This window comes from Atta cephalotes (assembly GCF_000143395.1).
Source record: "Atta cephalotes unplaced genomic scaffold scaffold00006, whole genome shotgun sequence".
Taxonomy (NCBI): domain Eukaryota; kingdom Metazoa; phylum Arthropoda; class Insecta; order Hymenoptera; family Formicidae; genus Atta; species Atta cephalotes.
In genome coordinates, this window is record NW_012130070.1 from 2,180,354 (window position 1) to 2,200,380 (window position 20,027).

A 20,027-nucleotide genomic window follows, 5' to 3' on the forward strand; every position below is an offset into this window, starting at 1 on the left:
AGATGANAGNNANAGAGAGAGAGAGAGAGAGCTGTAAGCTCTTAAATGTTAAAAAATGATTACAAGTTAGATAGTACAATGATAAAAAGTAGCTTCATTGTAATACATAATATTGATTTTCTATATCAGATTTAAAATTACGATTTTTTAAATTATTGTTAATTTTTTACATCTTAAAAATTTTAAACTTAATAATAACATTAAAAATATACGAAATAAAATTATAAATAAAATATAAATATTTTTGATGAAATATTTTTGATGAATTGTCAATAATGTGTCATCTATATAACGTCATATACATGTCTGGAAATAATTGTCAAATATTTCATGGGCAGATAGAGCGGACTGAATCGAAAAATCCCGTAATATTTTGTAAATTTCTCCAATAGTTAACAAGATATTAATCTTTAAAGATAGCTGGATCCGCATGCCCGCCCGGCCTATTATTGCGAAGTATATACGCCTACCGATCGCTTGGCGCGCGAGTCGTGGGGAGCGAGGATTGATTGATAAGCGCCCCGTGCTGTGCACATCGCCATAGCTTGGACGGCGTGCTTGCCAGACTATTTTGCGAGGAAATATAACAATCTGCATAAAACGTGATTTTTCATATATTAAACAGTGTATATCAGCTCGTAAAGATTTGCACATTTCGGGCTGATTCCGGCGAGTGACCTCCACCATCGCTTGAGGTTCGGCGGCCGAGCTGTCGAGCGCTCACGTGACGCTCTGATTCAGGAGCGTCTCTATACCAGAAATATATTGAGAGCGCACTTTCCGTCAAATTATTATTGAAACATGTTTTTTATTAAATAATTTATTTCTATTAACATAAAAATTTCTATTGTTTATTTATTCATTATTCCTTAATATACTTATATTTTAACGTAGTTTTCTAATACATTATATAATTATGATAACGTATATCTTTCGACAATATCTTTCCACATCACCCGTGAGTACTATTGTAAGATACGTTTTTTTTAAATTAAATGTGGTTTTCCCAGGCTTATTCCACAAAAAGAAGAATAAAAAAAAAGAATCAAAATTATATATCATATGATATATAATTTTGCTTTCCAAGTCATTTGAGTATTTGATTCCTCTTTTTTTGTGGGATAGATCTATTGGGAAACCACATTAAAAAAAAATGCATCTTACAATAGTACATCACGGATGATGTGGAAAGCTATTGTCCGAAATGTATGTTATCATAATTATGTATTAGAAAACGTTAAGATATAAATATATCATTAAGGAACAATAAATAAATTAACAATAGAAAGTTTTATATTAATAGAAATAAATTATTTAATAAAAAAACATGTGTAAATAATAATTTGGCGGAAGATGCGCTCTCAATATATTTCTGGATATAAGGATGTTCCTGAGCCAGAGCTCGGCCGCCGAGCCTCAAGCGATGGTGGAGGTCACTCGCCGGAATCAGCCCAAGCTTCTTTCCATAAAAATTGATAGAAAAACATGTTTGAATTTTTGACACTTTTTTTTACATATTATAAAAGTTACTGTATTCTGAAAATATTATCAAGATAATCGTTGGTTAGACGGAAATTTCTGGTTTCTTCAATATACATATATTTCAATATACATATGGTATATTTCAAATTGCAAACCAATTCGTCAATTGTAGCCTGAGAAATATACACCGTCTGAAAAAACATGGTTTCGGAAAAAATATTTGAAGTTTCCCACGTTTTCTTTGTGATAGAACTCATTTCTATTCCTTGCATATTTTATATTCTTCTGTATATATATATATATTTTAGCTTCAATATTCACATTGTTTGCAGTACGATTTTACGAAATGTTATGCCGCTCGATTCTTTGGATTGACTACTTGCGCGTACACTGTTAAAACTATAGTTTTTAACCTAATGTGAGTCGCCACTGCTCCTACCAAATATAGGTACTCAGTTATATCGATATTATATCTAAAACGGTAATTAAATTTGATATCATGTCAAATTGACATTATATAATGTCAAATATAACCATTGTTTTTTTAGTATAAAATAACGATATAATTGAGCAATGGTGATTCACATTAGGTTAAATTTGACACTACAGATTTAAGTACAGTGAAGTACACGCGTCCACTTCAAGTGTTGTAACTCAAGAAATAATTCGAATATTCACTTAGGACTTTTTGCATTAATTCTAAGACTACAAATAATATTTTAAACAAAAAATTTGTTTTTTGAAAATTTCTAAGTGTACTCTCACCTTAAATATAGTTTATAAAATTATTATATTTTATGTATAAACGTTTAACTCTGTGTTTTAATCATTTAAAGAAAAATTAATTATTTAACTTTATTTTAAGTGATTAAAGTTATAATAATATATAAGTTATAAAAATTATAATATTTTAATTAAGTAGTTTTTAAAATTACTTAGAAAAGCTGTCAAAGTCAACTAAAATTGTTAATGGAAATTCTTACTTTTTATTTACGAAAATTGTACTAATATTTTAGTGTTAAAACTTATCGAATGTTGTCCTTGAACTTTCAAGGAGATTGTTCATTGGAGATTGTTCTTCACATTTTTAGAGAAAAATGAAAGTAATAAGAGTTATATTCAAGCGGTCTTTATATTCCTATATTAAAAAATCTTTCTATTCCAATCCAATTAAAATACAGTAGAATCAATTGCTATATAGCAAGCTATTGCTATGTAACAGCAAAAACTATATTAGACTGTTGTTGTTCGTTCGACATGTGAATCTCATGTGAGGATATATGATAAACAATCGATTTTTTTCGTGCGAAATAATTGTTGTGGAGAAGGAGAAAATCTCACGTTGTAAGTAATATATCTGAGCATGCAAAATCTAACAAATCAGTATCATTTTTTAAATTTGAATCATTTTTTTGCTATTTTATATAGATCATTTCGGATATAAGCCGTCTTTGTAAAATATTCTTTTCATCCAAAATCTTTACCAATCAAATTCGTGCATTGAATTTAATCTATGCTCCGTTATAACCGAATAGGTGTTCCAATTTATTTGATTCTTATATTCTTTTATTCGTGTTTTTAATATTCTATTCGTTTGGCTCATGACGCGTCACAATCTTTACATTCAATTTTTGTACACTATATTCGTATGTACATTTAGGTAGTTTATCCTTTAATACTCTAATATATTTACTCAACTTATTAATTGCCGAATACGCCATGCGTATTGTTTTATTGTTCCTAAAAAGATGGCTTATTTTTTTCCTGATAAAAGGTAATGTTAAATATATTTTTTCTTTTCTTTTTGTCATGTTTTTCAGAAAACACTTTTATAGCATGTTATTTAGTATATCAAATTTATTTAGCATATCAAATTTTTTATAAAGCTTCTTCTTGATTGTAGAAAAAATTAAATCTAATGGGTATTCATTGTTTAATAGAATTCTTATGATGTCTATTCTTATCATGTCAAAATTCTTATTTTGAAACTTGGGATGAATCAAAAGAACTTTGTCTAATAATGTTAAATTATTCCTACTTTTTGGTACAATAGATGTTGAATAATAATTCAGATATTTTCCCGAGAAAATATACGGTTTATGGTACATATCATGTATCAATGTATCAATCGTTTTCCCTAATCAGTGTCACATTCAGAAAATTCAACCTATTACCATTTTCTTCTAATATAAACTGTAGTCTCGGATGGTACGCATTAAATATATTCACTAGTTCATCAACGTATTTTTATCTATTGCCATTGCAATATCGTCTACATATCATACGTAAAATGTCGGATTTGTTCATAATTTTTTTATTACCTCTGTTTCTAAATCCTCTAAAACTATGTTGTGTCACTATTGAAGATAGTGATGATTATCTAAAAAAATATATGCCACTATTGGAGACAGTGGTGACTATCTAAAAAAATATATGCTACTATTGAAGATAGTGATGAATCAAACTAGTGATGAATGGTACACCATATGTATCGATAGATGTTTGTTTATAATAATTGTCATTAAAATAAAAAAAGTAGAATTTGTAACTTACTTTCTCAGGGAAATATCTAAATTATTATTTACAACACCCATTATGCCAAAAAATAGGAGTAATTTAATATTAGTGAACAAAATTTTTTGACTCACTAAGTTTCAAAATAAGAATTTTGACATAATCATAAGAATTTTATTAAACAGTGTATATTCATTAGATTTAATTACAATCAAGAAGAGATTTTATAAAAAAATTGATATGCTAAATAAAATAATACATGCTACAAAAATACCTTCTAAAAAACATGACAAAAAAAAAGAAAAAACATATTTAATTTATTACTTTTCATTTCAGGCATAATCAGAAAAAATAAACCATCTTTTTAGAAACAATAAAACAATACGCATAGCGTATTCGGCAATTAATAAGTTGAGTAAATATATATATTAGAATATTAAAGAATAAACTACCTAAATCACATACGAATGTAGTGTACAAAATTGAATGTAAAGATTGTGACGCATCCGTGGGCCAAACAAGTAGAATGTTAAAAACAAAAATAAAAGAACCAAATAAATTGCAGCACCCATTCGGTTATAACAAAGTATAGATTAAATTCAATGCACGAATTTGATTAGGAAAAGGTAAAGATTTTGGATGAAAAGAGTATTTTAGACGGCTTATATTCGAAATGATCTATATAAAACAGCAAAAAATAGTTTAAATTTAAAAAATGATACTAATTTGTTAGATTTTGTATACTCAGATATATTATTTACGTGATATTTTCTCCCTTTCCACAACAATTATTTTACACGAAAAACATCGATTTTTTTATTCGTATCCTCACATGAGATTCACATATCGAACGGACAACAACAGTCTAACATAGCTTAATATGTAAGTTTGTTAAAATATAACCCCTACTTTACTTACTTATATATATATATATATATAATTAATTTATTATTTAGTTAATCTGTCAATTTTATGGGGATCTATATGTTGGACGAAGGAACGCATTAATGCTTGATAATCTGGAACTACGTAATATGAAACAGCAACTTAATTGTAACCCTAGTTTTAATTCTTGACATTCGCAACGAGAAAGCGTAAATTTGAATAGCATTGATCCTAAACAAAAGATCGAAACGTTTGCATAATTAATCTTTTATATACTTGAATAAATATATATAAATACCAACAGCATGCATCGGCTCTTATTAACATGATTATTTGTGATTTTATTCACTAGAGCCTAGATCTCATTATATATAATTATATGATTATTATATGATTAATTTTACAAATGGCAGTAGTAATTCGAGCAGGCAATCTATACGATTCAATTGTATCGATTCATAAATCATATTATTCGTTCTGTTTGTGTAAAAACAAGAAAACTGATCTACGTCATGGTCGTGATGTAATATTTTGTACACTCTAAAAAAACGGTGTGAAATTTCACCACATCCATGTGGTTAAATAATTTGGTGCGAATTTTAACACCAAAATATGATGAATCTTTCACATGACAAATGCGTCAAATTTTAATGCGGCATTGTTTGTTTTCATATCGTGCAGAGTATGATTGCATACGTTTCAAAGAATCAATCACTACAGCGTTTGAGGTTACATTAGGACTGCGTTCTGTTTCACGCATGATGCGCATGATGTATCATTTATCCTTGTAACATTCGATGAATAATAAGGATAAATAATGCAGTATGCGCATTATGCATGAAACGGAATGCAGCCTAGTTCGTGTCTTTTGTCTGATTGCGCCAAACCGCCCAGACATTTTTAACGTCGACAAACGTCGCAAAACGTTAGGAAAGTGTGTGGATTTTCTTCGGTATTTTCGTGTTAAATTAACAATGGCATTCTCGATAATTACAGTGATCTGATTACAGTATGTTCGCAAGCAGTGTCGAAAAAGCGTTTGACATAATCGATTGTAATAATGCTTATTAAGATTAAATACCTTAACGAAAAAATTTGTTCGCTTAGATGCGAGTGATATAGAGGAAGAATTCATTGTTAGAAGTATATAATGTATATTTAAAGTTGGAACATAAATCTATATTAAATGAAACGCAGCATAGTAATTAGATAAACGTACGAATTTTTGAATTATGGAACATCTCATTTCTTTTATCTCTTATCTGCACTCTTAACGGCAAAATTATTGATATCCAAAGATTTATTATTATATTCGTTTGTTTGCATGTTTCATTGTTAAATAACAATCAATTTTTGCTTTTTTTAAAAAACAATCATTTTTAAATAAATTATTTTTTTATAAGTGCGTAACAAATTTAAGGCAGAAGTAAAAGATGAAGAAATAAAATTTCTTCAAGATTTTGATGACATTGAGATAGAATCTGTAGATTTGATAGAATATATAAAGGAAAAATAATCAGATAATTTTGTTCTGAATATTTTTTGTAAACAAACTTTAAATATTCTCGGTAAGCCCATTATATACAAAACATAGCAATATATTGTAATTTGTATGTATAACATCCTGCAAATATATTTAAAAAAAGTATATTTTAACAAATGAAATAAATAAGAAACTTTTAGTTTTTTAGACTAATAAATAACTTAAACAAGTATTTTTGTTTATTAAATTACTACTTTCCTAGGAAATATGAATATATTATTGATATTAAAACACATTTATTTTAATATTATTTTAATATCAATAATGCATATATAATACGCATAAAATATAAATACAAAGTATAATACATATTATATATATAAGTTCATTTTTCGTTTGGTTCAAATTTAAATCAAATATATATATATATATATTTATATTATTTGACTTAAATTTAACCTAAACACAAAAAATAAACTGTTTACACCGTCATGACCTTCGTGTTTGAGTCAAATATAATATATAGCATATGAGAATGGAATAAACGTAACAGTGTAAACTCACTATTGCAATATTTTTAACACTATTTTAGATATAATAATCACACCGCCAGTAATATTAAAATTTACACCGTTTTCTATGTGAAAATTAACAGCGTTTTTTGTGTGGAAATTCACACTGCAACAATGCGACTTATTCACACCGAACAAATGGTGTTGATTTTACACCAATGATGAAAATTATACAAACACTCATATCAGTGTCAAATTCCATCGGTTAAAATGACATCGACATTTTTTAAACTGTAGGTAAGGAATTGCTCTCTATAATTATGAAAACTTGGTTATTAATTTCTATAATTTATGTTATTGTAGTTCTATATTCATATTTTGTAGCACTATATTTAATTTATATTTTTGTCATAACGTTTTGTTTATAATTAAAGAACAGGAACTCTTTGTATGGTGATACCAATGAGAGTTATGTCTGAGTACATGCGTAAGTGTGACATTTATCACAAATATGTTCATGAAAATTGTGTGGGATTAATTAAAAATGATAAAGGGCCTTTTATTTGTCCAAACTGTGAGTATAAACATAGTTGTAAGAAGGAGAAATTAACATAGATATTCAATGTTTAAATTGCTAAATAGTTCTTTATAAATGTTCATATATCAGTATGTTTATATAATAAAATTATAAATTTACTAAAAGTAACGTTGATCATTTCACTTTTTATATTTTTAATTTCATATTTTTATATTTTTAATTTTATGAAAAAGAGAAAACGTATACACGGCTCACTTTGCGGTACACATTTTGTTAAAGTGCTCCAAATCTTACTTTTTTAAATCTCTACTGCATCTATATAGATATGAATGTGACTTTTTTTTTTAGTGTTTAGAAATGTTCCATTTTTCAAATGTGACCATTAATTTTCAATTTATTCTCAGAAAATAATTAGACCTCAGGAAAAAATTAAAAAATTTTCAAAGCTTAGGGGGCTCACATTGGGCTCATATTTCTTTCTAGAAAAGTATACTTCTTTATTATTTTATATTTCATTTACAAGTAAATTATTAAATTTATAGTGTGTTATATATTGCAATTATTTTTAAATACGTGTGTAGAATATAATATGTAGTTTCTTTTCAAGATATATGTTTTTAATTCTAAAGTGAAGACAGCTATTCCGTAAAAGATTTTAATCAATCTCACTTTTTCCATAAGTAATTTGCATTATGTGTTTCTTTTATCCTCCTGCAGAAAGTTCTTTCGACTTAGAGTAAGGTTGCTAAAATCGTGCCATTTTTCACATAAAGGCTTGTAACTCAAAATGAAGAAATTTTGAAGTTTTTTCCTTTTTTATATAATTTTTTTCATACCTTTTTTGCATTAAATTATAACATATAAATATAAATTATAATTTTAAATTAAGATTTTTAACAAGCCTGTAAATAGTAATTTAGAAAACTCGTTTTCAAATCACTTCCATTAAAATTATTTACAAGTTTGAAATTCCTCATTTAAAACTTTATAGGATAACTTTATAGGGTACTTCGGCAAATATGTCGCTGGGATTTACATCGCAGAAGTCAGAAAAAATAGAAGGAGTGGAGATAATTTTCCCGCAACTACTCTGTTACATGCCTTTATGTTATATTAGTATTGTGTTTTGATTTCAGTGTCTTACTGTTAATATTAATGAAATTATTGTGAGTTGAATCGATTTGTCACTGTAATAAGTAACGCCATTATAAATTATAATCTACATAAAATAATTAATGTAGAGCGTGTAAAAAGAGACTTAATGGTTATTTCGTGATACATATGTTTAGTGAAATAGTAAAGCATGTTAGCAAAATACAAGTGCTTTGCTTTTGTATTCTTTGTTTTCTTATATATCCTATCTGTTTGAGATATACTCCTTTTATTTTTTCTGATTTCTGCGGCGGAAATTCCAGCGGCATATTTGTCGAAGTTACTTTAATTTAATTCTAATAGTATTTTAATCGTAACAAATTATCATAACTTGGGCTATTTAACTTACATTTTCTGTAATTCTGCTACAAAACATGTTGAAAAATAGCAATGCTATCACAATTTTTTTGTTTATATAAATAACAACATTCTTATTGCGCTTCATATCATGAATGTAAGTAACATTGCAGTAGTTCTCAAATAATTCGTAAGAAAGCATAATATATAAGAAAGTATAATATATGTACAATAATTAATTTTTTATTGGCGATGTAGTGCAATTTAAGTAAGCGATCGTAAGTGATTGTAATTATAAGAATAACTAATCATGATCGAATATAAGGAAAATACGCTTATGCAATTGTATTAGGTTGTCCGAAAGGTTCGTACCGCAAAAGATTTAAATTTAATAAATGTATACTAAAATTTAAATCTTCTGCGTTTTAATTTTCTTTCAAAATCGGACGAACTTTCCGGACAACCCAATAGAATAGGTTTTAGAAGCTGATACAGTTTCAGTAATTTATTCTGACGCGTAACGTTGCAAAAACTTGAGCGCTATCATCGATTGGATAAATGATGATTGAAGAAATGACTTTACTTTTGATATATATCGTCATGAGATATTTTTAATTTAAATTTCAAAATATTTCTTTATTAAAACAATTGATACCTTTGATGATTTTCAGTCCCAAGCTATCGTATAGCTCGAATGGAAGAGAGAAGATACCGATTTGCTGAGGATTTACCAAGTAACACAGGTGGAGTACCTTCCGTCAACGTAAAAAATTTTTATGAAACTATCAAGTCACTCTTGCCATTTTTCATGCACGACATAATAATAATAAAAATGTCCATGTACAAGCGATTGCGTTAAATGAAAGTGAAACAATAAACTCCCAAGCTCTTGGATCTGAAGCTGTGAAAAATTGTACTTTACTAGTAAAAAATGAATTACACGAAAACACATAATGTAAATTATTTAGTGGTATTATTTGCATTACCGAACAGTTCTGTTTGAGAAAATAAAAAAATATGATTGTATATTCAAAATAGCTACCCAAAAAATAGGCATAATTTAAAAAAATTAGTTTAATACAATTTTCTCATTAAGATTTTTGATAGAACTCCGCGGAGGCTATCCGTCAAAGGTATCAGAACTCTTCATAGAACTGTCAGGACTCTTCAAAAAATTTTTGGTACTTTAGAATTAGAAAATCGGATTTTCGATAGCCCCCGCGGAGTTCTATCAAAAATTTTAATATTAATCTAATGTATTAATTTTTTTACTTTCTCGAACAGAACTATTTCTAAAATACATCAAGAACTCTGGAACTATTTGAAATCTATCCAAAACTCTAAGAAAATGGAGGCTGCGTGAAGTCATTTTTAAATCGCATTTTCATACTTTTAATAAACAAAACTATTTCTTAAAATTATCAGAAACCCTGGAACTATCAAAAAGCTATACAGAATTCTAAAAAAAAATTAATTTCTTTTTAAATGGAGGATCAATTTTTACAAGAGTCTCGTCATCGAGCTACCGTATTTTTTGATTTTATCATGTAAAATTTGTTAACACGTGTAACCAATATTTGCAATAAATCCATAATGCATATGTCAACATGACCTTGTGAATTTTCTCACTAAATCAATAATACACTATAGTACTTGCCTTTAAAACTTATTATAAAGCATACTAAGAGAAAGTGTTTGGTATTTGTGACTATAATTGCATTATAAAATAATTATGATTAGGAGCTCTGTTTTTATAATGTAATAATAATTATATTTATAATAATAATTATATATAGTTGTATAATTTCACTAAAAACATGTAGGATAAGTCAGAGGAAAATTCTATAATTAACTTTGAATCGAAATATTGTTTTGTCCATTGTCTATACATAAAAGAAAATAGAATTTGATATTAATAAAAAGTTTAATTAGTTTTATTTATTATTGTACTTTGTAAAAATTTTCAATCGCAATAAAAAAATAAAGATCTTCCAAAGTGATGTTTTATATTTGATGGAATTTTTTATTTTTACGACAGATGTTACGGCATCCTAAGTCTCGTGACATCTTATCCATCAGATTGAATAAGATGCTACTTTGGAAGGTTTTTATTTTCTTGGGATGCCCTAACATCTGAACTAAATAAAATATAATATGTAATCTTTAAAAATAAAAAATTCTGTCAACAGTTATCTTCTCAACAATAAAAGATTATTATTCCAATAATAAAAACTAATTTTTCCTTAAAAGAACAATCTTTAGATAGTAAATAAATATAAAAATATGCAGGTTTTCTCAATAACAATAGCAGAAAATAATTATTTCGTTCTAACTAAACAGTCTCCTTGACAATCTTTGTGAATTTTTTATATAATAATCAGTCTTTAATACATTTGAGCTTTTCGTTATCATAGAATAAAGTTTGTAGATTACAAATATTTTCTTAGTATGATTCCGATTTTTTCCAAAAAGGAATTAAAAATAATTAAATACTTATTCAAAATAAAACATCTTTATATTCAGAGGTAAAATGTAATTGTGTCATCTTACTGTTAAGATAGCTCGAGCAAAAGTAAGCGCAGAGCACTCAATCGAATGCTTATTTGTATTTTTAGTAAAAAGAATCGATAAGTAAAAAAACCGCGTGACGCACAAGTCAGCATTACATGTCTGAGAGCGGAAGATGAAGCTTATAACATAAAGATTGGGAGCATTGCCTCCTTAGTGTGTCGCGCCATCGCATCCGGATTGAGAAATTGGAAATCAAGAGAGTGCTAAATTAGATTACCAACATTTACATCAACAAAAAAGCATCTTTTTGCAAAACAATTAAAAAATATATTTTTATGTCAAATGTATTATTAACAATAATAAATAATTTATTATGACCATACAATGTGAATACACAATAAATAAGAATTAAAGCCTAAGTAGTGAAGCGTAAGTATTAATAACAGTCGAAGCTAAATTTTATGCCCGTATTTATAGTCAGACCTTATATTTAAAATTTTTCCTTAAATTTAACTTCAGATGCTCTACAAATTATTTTATTAGCTACTGAGAATGTAACAATAAATTTAAGGAAGGGATCTTAAATATAAGGTCTGGCTATAAATACGAACGTTAGATGTTTAAATAATTTCCATGTGAATTTATATAGATACCACTTATGTGTAATCATTTGAACTTGCGCAATGAATTGATTTTTTCGAACTTGGAAACGCAACTGAACTATTATAGTAATATCACAAATTAAATTGACAAGCAATTTAATCTTCGATTCCTGGCAGAGGTGATATTTTTTTCATAATAAAGATGACCGCAAAAAGATGGTTTTTTTCGTTCGTTTTTTAGGCCCCCAATTTTTGGACTGAATTGTATGCCAAATGATACCCTACAATGAGATATTAATTACAAAGAAGTTTTAGGGGGGTTTAGGTAACAATTGTTATCATAGTTGAAGGAGGAGGGAGAGACGTATTACATCTATGAACATCCATTTTTTTTACATTCAAAATAAATTGATTTAAAAAATCACCAAAATATTATAAGTAATGTTCAGTTGATCTTGCCGTCATCGATTGAATCAACTGCGATCTTGTCTTTATCGACTGGCGTATTTGCACATCGATCAGTTCCTAGTAATTTTTAACTGCTTTACCAAGATTATATTATTGTAAATTAGTCAATTAGCGATTTGGGCAATTGATTTATACCCAGCTGGATCAATCTTCTTAAAATTTCGAATTTCGCAGATCTATGATAATTCGATAATGAACTTTGATTTCACACCTCCCAGCTCTGATAATAATTGTCACCTTATCTTCAGATTTCTCTGTGATTAATGTCTCAATAGAAGGTATAAATAAAATTTGGCACACAGTTCAGTTCCAAAATTGAGGACCTAAAAATAGGCAATTTTTGCGATCACTTTTTCTTATAGATTTTCAGAATATTAACATCTCTTTAATAGGATGCCTGATTGAGCATCAAATTATTAAATTGCTTGTCAATTTAATTTGTAATACTACTACAGTAGTACTTCAGTTTCTAAGTCCAAAAAATCAATTTGGCGCGCAGTTAAAATGACTACATATACATAAATTACATTCAATCTAATATATTTTTTTCTTATAAGCTTTCAATCTTAAATTTACAAACTCATTATCAGTTTTGTTCAAATAATCCACTTATACTTATGTTTCCATACTTATGTTTCATTTGAATTATAAAACTTTTATATCAAGTGAATTGTTTACATATATGTAGTACACACATATGTAGTATATAAACACAATTATTTAAGCATTCAAGATCCAGCTTTGATCGTTATATAGCTTTAATTCTTTGTTAATAGTATGTGTATTATTGAATGTTATAAAATTCAATTGATATTAAACTTCAATGGACAAATGATGAATCCGAGGCATCAGAGGTATCCGAGCGACGTTTCTGCTGAAAACAGCCATTAAAGTTTTAATATCAAGAATTTTATAACATCTTAAATAATTATCAATAATACATATACTATATTAACAAAGAATTAAAGCTATAACGATCAAAGCTGGATCTTGGGTGCTTAAATAATTGTGAATTATTATTATTGGGAGTACAAATAAGTTTCCGTCGTTTTTTATCAAAAATTAAGCATTTATTGTGAAAGAACGGTACATAATGTTTTATTCAAAGTAATGACCAATCTAGCCACTACTTTTTCCTATCTTTTTGGTAGCATGTGGATACCGCGTCGGAAGAACGCTTCATCTTTTGAGGCTATCCAATCATCGATACAATTTTTGGTATCTTCATATAATGTGAAGTGCTGCTCAGACAAGCCATCGATCGGAACAAGTGGTAATCGGAAGGAGCAATGTCTGGAGAATACGGCGGGTGAGGTAGAACTTCCCATTTGAGTGTTTCTAAGTAGGTTTTGATCCGGTGCCGCAACATGTGGTCGAGCATTATCACGCAGGAGAATAATTTTGTCATGCCTGAAATAGTAGTGGACGCGTTTTTCTTTGAGTGCTCGGCTCAATCTCATCAATTGTGTTCGATAGAGAGCCCCAGTAATGATCTCGTTCGGTTTGAGCAACTCATAATACACGACACTAGGCTGATCCCATCAAACACACAACATGAGTTTTTTTCCATGAATATTCGGCTTGGTTGTCAATGTTGAAGGCCAGATGGTGATTTCCCATGATTTCCTCTTCTTTAGGTTATCGTAGTGAATTTATTTTTCATCACCAGTGACTATACAATGCAAAAAACCCTTTCGTTTATACCTGGCAAGCAGCATTTCACATGTGAAAAATCGGCGTTCAATGGCGTTTCTCGGTTTCAGTTCATATGGAACCCAATTCCCTTGCTTTTGAATCATTCCCAATGATTTCAAACGATATGAAATTGTTTGTTGAGTCACTCCTAATGTAAGTGCAAGTTCTTTTTGCGTTTGGCACGAATCTTCCAATAATGCTTCCAATTCCGCGTCTTCGTACACTTTCGGCCTTCCGCTACGTTCTTTGTCTTCGACGTCAAATTCACCGTTCTTAAACTTTTGAAACCACTCACGACAACTTCTCTCACTTAAGGCATCACCATATGCTTCTACAAGCAATTTATGAGCCTCAGCTGCAGATTTCTTCAAATTAAAGAAGTAAATCAAAAGTTCCCGCAAATGACGCTTATTCGGCTCAAAACTCGACATTTTCGTACAAAAAAAAATATATGCTGATACAAAATCGTTAATATTTCAAGATTATGGTGTTGCCGGATGTCCAATCTTATGATATGACGTTTTACATCGAACAATTTTAACTATAGTTTATTAGTGCCGCCATTTTTTGCAAACGGCGGAAACTTATTTGTACTTCCAATATTATATTATTATATTATATATATGGAATTCTGAAGCTTTGTCTATATTACCGACTAAAATCTAATTTTTATATAATAATTACTTTTTTCCTCTTTTACAGATTCAAAAATCTTTTTCCAGGATTAAAGTATACGCATTAATACGTGTTTGTGAGGTAGAGTTTTTTTGCTGAGAACGACAAAAAATTTTGAAATTGGAATCTTAAAAAAAAAATGTTTGTCGTTCTCAGCATAAACTTCACTTCACAGACACATATTAGTGCGTATATTTTAATTCTGGAAAAAGATTTTCGAATCTGTAAAAGAGGAAAAAAGTAATTGTTACACAAAAATTACGATTTAGATCGGTACAAACTTTAGAATTCCCTTAAATATATTGTATTTGTGTACATATATTATGTACACTGCTGATTGCTCTTGTATTATCATTATTAAAGTTAATATATATTTAATTAACTTCACAGCTACAATTATTTACGTGATTCGAAAAATAATATTGAACTGTTGATTTTGTCATCATACGTCGAAACAAATAATTTTTACAATAACGTTGCAATATGTTACATAAGAAGAGATGTATGTATTGAGTAAGGTAGAACGATAATATAAAAATTAAATTATAGATATCACTGTCAGAGTTAGCAAGTAACGCGTTATTTGTAACATCATTACCGTTACGAGTTACTTCTTTTGGTTACGTTTGAGTAAGGACGTTTCAGAAGTAACGTTACATTTTCTTCTAAATAATATTCATGGTAACGCAGTTAATTTTTGGGGTAACGATTTCACTAGTTACTTTTATCGTTATTTTATTTCTATTTATGTAAAAGTTTTAATCAACTAGAGCGTATATACATATATATTTATCAGTCTTTTAGTTTTTCCTCTACTAAAAACAGAATTCTTTTTTATAGTTACCGCAAGAATCTGCATAGAATAGCATTTTTTATTAGCAGAACTAATACGCATTCAGCACTTTAAAACTGTACAATCGACGTAAAGATGTATGGTTAATAAAAATATACAAACGAGTTAAACTGCGAAATCTTCAATACATTTTATTATGTTATTTGGTAAAATATACTTTAGGCATTTTATTTTCTCAGATATCTCATTTTTACATTTAGATTAGAATTGTGTACAACGGCTTTAATGTGTTTGAGTACGCACAAGTTTTAATAAATAAAAAACGCTATATAATATTCTATTACTATCAAGAAAAAAAGTAACGAAAAATTAACGACTCGTTAAATTTTCAGTGTCGATAACGGTAACAAGTTATTTTTGCAAATCAATAACAAGTAACGATAACGAGTTATGAGATAACGTTGCCAACCCTGATTATCATTGACATTTTAAATTTGGAATTAAGAAAGTTTGCACTATTGATATTGATCAACTTCGGCTGTCGTGCTAGCATTTTTTTAATAAATAATATCTTATCCAACATAATATCTGCTGACCTTCTCCCCTCAACTTATTCTATATAGTTGGCATCGAAAATGACTATAAATTATAGTTGAATAATTATTATTTTTTTCTGTCAATGACGTACGTCTCTTTCGTCTGCATCTTTTATCAATGTAAATTTATATTACGTGATTTATTATTAAAAATACCATAATACATTATTGTGTAATACATTTTTTTGGTATACGAGATCTGTGGCGCTATTTTCCAATTAAATGCAAACTGGATTAGATAGTTCAATTTTGATAATTATTCATGACTTCCGGTTTCGGATATAAAGATCGCTTAAGCTATAGTGATGAATAACTAAAGGATAAGTCATAATGTGCGATTAAATCATAACTTCCGGATTGCTACCTCAAAGTGCGGTTGCGGCTTTTCACGATGCGGCGGTTGGAGTCCTGTTTCTCTCTCGGGAGGGAAAGGTGAGTCGAACGTTTAGTCGAACTGAATTCAAACTAAATTTGCGGCCGTTCCAATTAGTTATTGACCGATTTGCTGCGCGATCGATATAGCTGCTAATTTATCAACGGTTCGTAATCGCGAATCCGCGATATCGCCATTTCCGGTGCTTGATAAACGATACGTTAAACGATACTGATTAGCAATACTGTCGCAGACACATACGCGTATTCCAACCGGCAATTTTCTTACGTTTTCGCCAATTGATTAATCGAATGACGTGAGATAGATCGAGTGAGATGTATTACATCGCGAAAATCGTTCGCTCAACGAAACGAGGTAATACGTCTCTCAAATGCAATTTTATAACGTGAGTCTGCTGCTTATTACAGTACGATTTCTAGTCACTCATTTCTTGTCGAATGAAAATTTTTGCAATATAATCACTGCAATGTTAACATTATAAAAAGATTGGAGTTTTCTAATAAAGTAACTATAAAAGGTTTTGTTTTTTAGGTCTTTTAGAATGAATTAAATTTTGATCTCAGAATTCTAAAATTTAAATTTGAAAAAAATCTGATTATATTGTGAAACTCGATTTTAAGTTTTTGATATCTTTGAATTTGAATTCCTAAAAATATTGAATTTCAAAAAGAAATTTGAAAAAAGATCTACTCTTATAGTGTTCATAATTTCCATAGTATTTAAAAGTTAGTTTGGAAATAAGTATACTTACTAATTGTTTATGTAATATTGATGAGCTTCAAATAAAGCAAAAGAGAGAACTTAATATTATTAACTAATTAAAAATTCCCTAAAATCGAATTTTATGATAATATGATATTACTAAATTATTTTTTTTAAATTCTGTCCGTCATATATTAAATCTACTATTTTGAATTTTTCATTTTTGATTTCAGATTCAAATAAAGCATCAAATTATTTCATAATCAAGTTTCATAAAAATTGAGCGAGCAGTTTATAAAATAAAAAGGAATGATCTCAAATAGGAACGTCGGTTCACAAACATTAAAAGAAAATAACATTCTCTATTAAGCCTGTATCAAATTACATGTTGAAACTGCATAGTCTCAGTCAACATCTACTAAAATAATGTAACATCATAATTTTGTATCCAACAATATAAATATAATATAATACATGGTGTGACATAACAGTTATATTATTGAGCAAACATTATAATATGGATATTATGCTTTTAGTTAATATCATCTAGGTTAAAGATTCATTGTTGATGAGATATTTTTTAGGTGTTACTCCACTCTTCTTTAAAAAGTAAGGACTTCGTCATATATGATTATGTTTATATACTTCTTCTCAGAAATTATTAAAAAAGAGAGCAATGGTTCCTTTTTTATTTCTTTTCCTTATATTTACACATCTTATTTATTCGACATTTCTTAAATTAAACACCATGTAATATCAATTGCAATGTACTCGCAATCAATCGCAATCATAATTTGACAGTCTTCAATGTTTAATCGATAATTTCGATCTTCAATGTGTAGTCCGATACGAGCTTTACTTTGCTTTTAGTCCCAACCAAAAACAATCCTTGATTCGTGAAATAACAACAAAAGATAATTGGCAAAGATCGCCAATCGCCCCGTGAACATCGATCACAAAGAAAAGATTCCATATACCGAACGGTAAACTTTCAACGCTATTCGACTTCTCGGCGTATCCGTTGGATCCAGAGAGAATAGTTTGCGCGAGTTTTTGTCCGAGTCCCGTCGACGCTGGATTTCGTCATTTGTTAGATTCCGAGAACTGGTTTTAAATTGTTACCTCGCAACCTTTTCGCGAGACAGAAGAGAAATATTGTTGTAAGAACAAAGATCGCTCGTACCTAGTCCCAATTTTCCGTTCGCTTCTTGCGTTCACTTTCTTGAAAATCTTGAGATATCGCTCGTATAAGAAATCTGATTTATTCGCCAATTAATACGAGATAGGATGAAAGTAACATTTTATACATTCTTAGATATTTTATTTGATAGGCGAAATCACGGGTGCAATTCGCAATGAAGTTCTATAATATCTACTTCTCAGTTGTACACGCGAGTAGCACGCCTGACGTCTCTTGATGTAGAACGTGCATGCAGTTCTACCGTAGATAGTTCAGTCTGTCTAAACATACTCACTTTGTTGTGCAGGGGTGCGTGTTGCACGGCATTAAGGACTTCACCGAAGGTCTGCTGTTTGCATCGCAATAGCTGTCCTCCACGACGCTCTCGTCGGCCGATTTGCACACCGCCATCCCTATCTTGAAACCTATTAGTGCAAAAACGTGACCGGCAAATTAGTCCTCCAATTTAATGGCGAACGTTCATGCAAATAATGCGATGCTCGTGAATTTCACTCGTTAACTTCTTACTCAACGACAAGCCAGTTTTTTAAAGTTACGTAATATACGTTTAAAACACTGCATATAATATAGGCAAAATCTCAAAAGTATACTGAGATAAAAAAATGATTGTAATTACTATAATTTAATTATAATTTATAATTATTTTTTACCAATTACATATTTTTTGGTAGAATTATAAATATTAATAATATTAATTATAATATTAATAATATTAAATAAATAACAGCAATAAAAGAGATTAAGTTCCTAACTGTAATTATTTTATCAATTATAGTAATAAATATCAAACACGTTTTTCTCAGTGTATATAAAATATTATCTTTTCCGAATTGGCGTTATGAGAATAATAAGTATTTTTATGTAATATAATCCAAATAAATGTGGACAGAAGACGATAATCCTTTGACGATCGATAAATTTTCTCATAACATTGAACTACTTTGTTCGTGTAATTGTTTGCGTAGGGAAATATAAATTAATTCAGTAATTACTAACCTCCACCGCAGGACTTGGAACAGGCAGATATTGATTCCAAACTCCAGGAGTACCGCGATTGGCAGCTTGATCCATTCCCTCCGCACACGCCACACGCATCTGTGTTCTTGTTACTACCAACTCGAAGATCGCAACCAACCTTCTGCAACAGAAATCCACGCTCGATTAATGAAACACGTCTTCCATATAATAGATTTTAGCCGCTTATCATTATTATTTCCTAACACATTGTCAGAAACAATCTTGCCTTAAAGAATCGTTAAAAATATATTCATTTCTGTTTTTTTATTTTTTAACTTGTCATTGATAAAAGAAAGAAAAAGATGATAGTGGCAATTAAAAATATAATATTTTAAGCAAAATCGAAATTGATAAATCAAAATTATTATCCTTGCGTGAATTAAAAAAGTTATTTCACATAGGAGTTTATATAAATGCTTTTATATAAATGTGTGTGTGTGTGTGTGTGTGTGTGTGGTGGGGTGGGGGGGCGGGGGGCGTCGTGTGTGTGAGAGAGAGAGAGAGAGAGAG

The 20,027-nt window shown here is 29.1% G+C and overlaps 1 protein-coding gene across 1 annotated transcript in view; it reads right to left on the reverse strand.

The window, feature by feature from the left end:
* Window positions 1-20,027, reverse strand: part of LOC105626815 (ADAMTS-like protein 3) — a 171,388-nt gene that overhangs the window by 98,985 nt on the left and 52,376 nt on the right. Inside the window, exons 3-4 of the mRNA XM_012208108.1 lie at window positions 19,497-19,638; window positions 18,775-18,904 (exon numbers count right to left, since the gene is read on the reverse strand). Coding sequence (XP_012063498.1) covers window positions 18,775-18,904; window positions 19,497-19,638 — 272 coding nt within the window. The remainder of the gene's footprint in view (window positions 1-18,774; window positions 18,905-19,496; window positions 19,639-20,027) is intronic.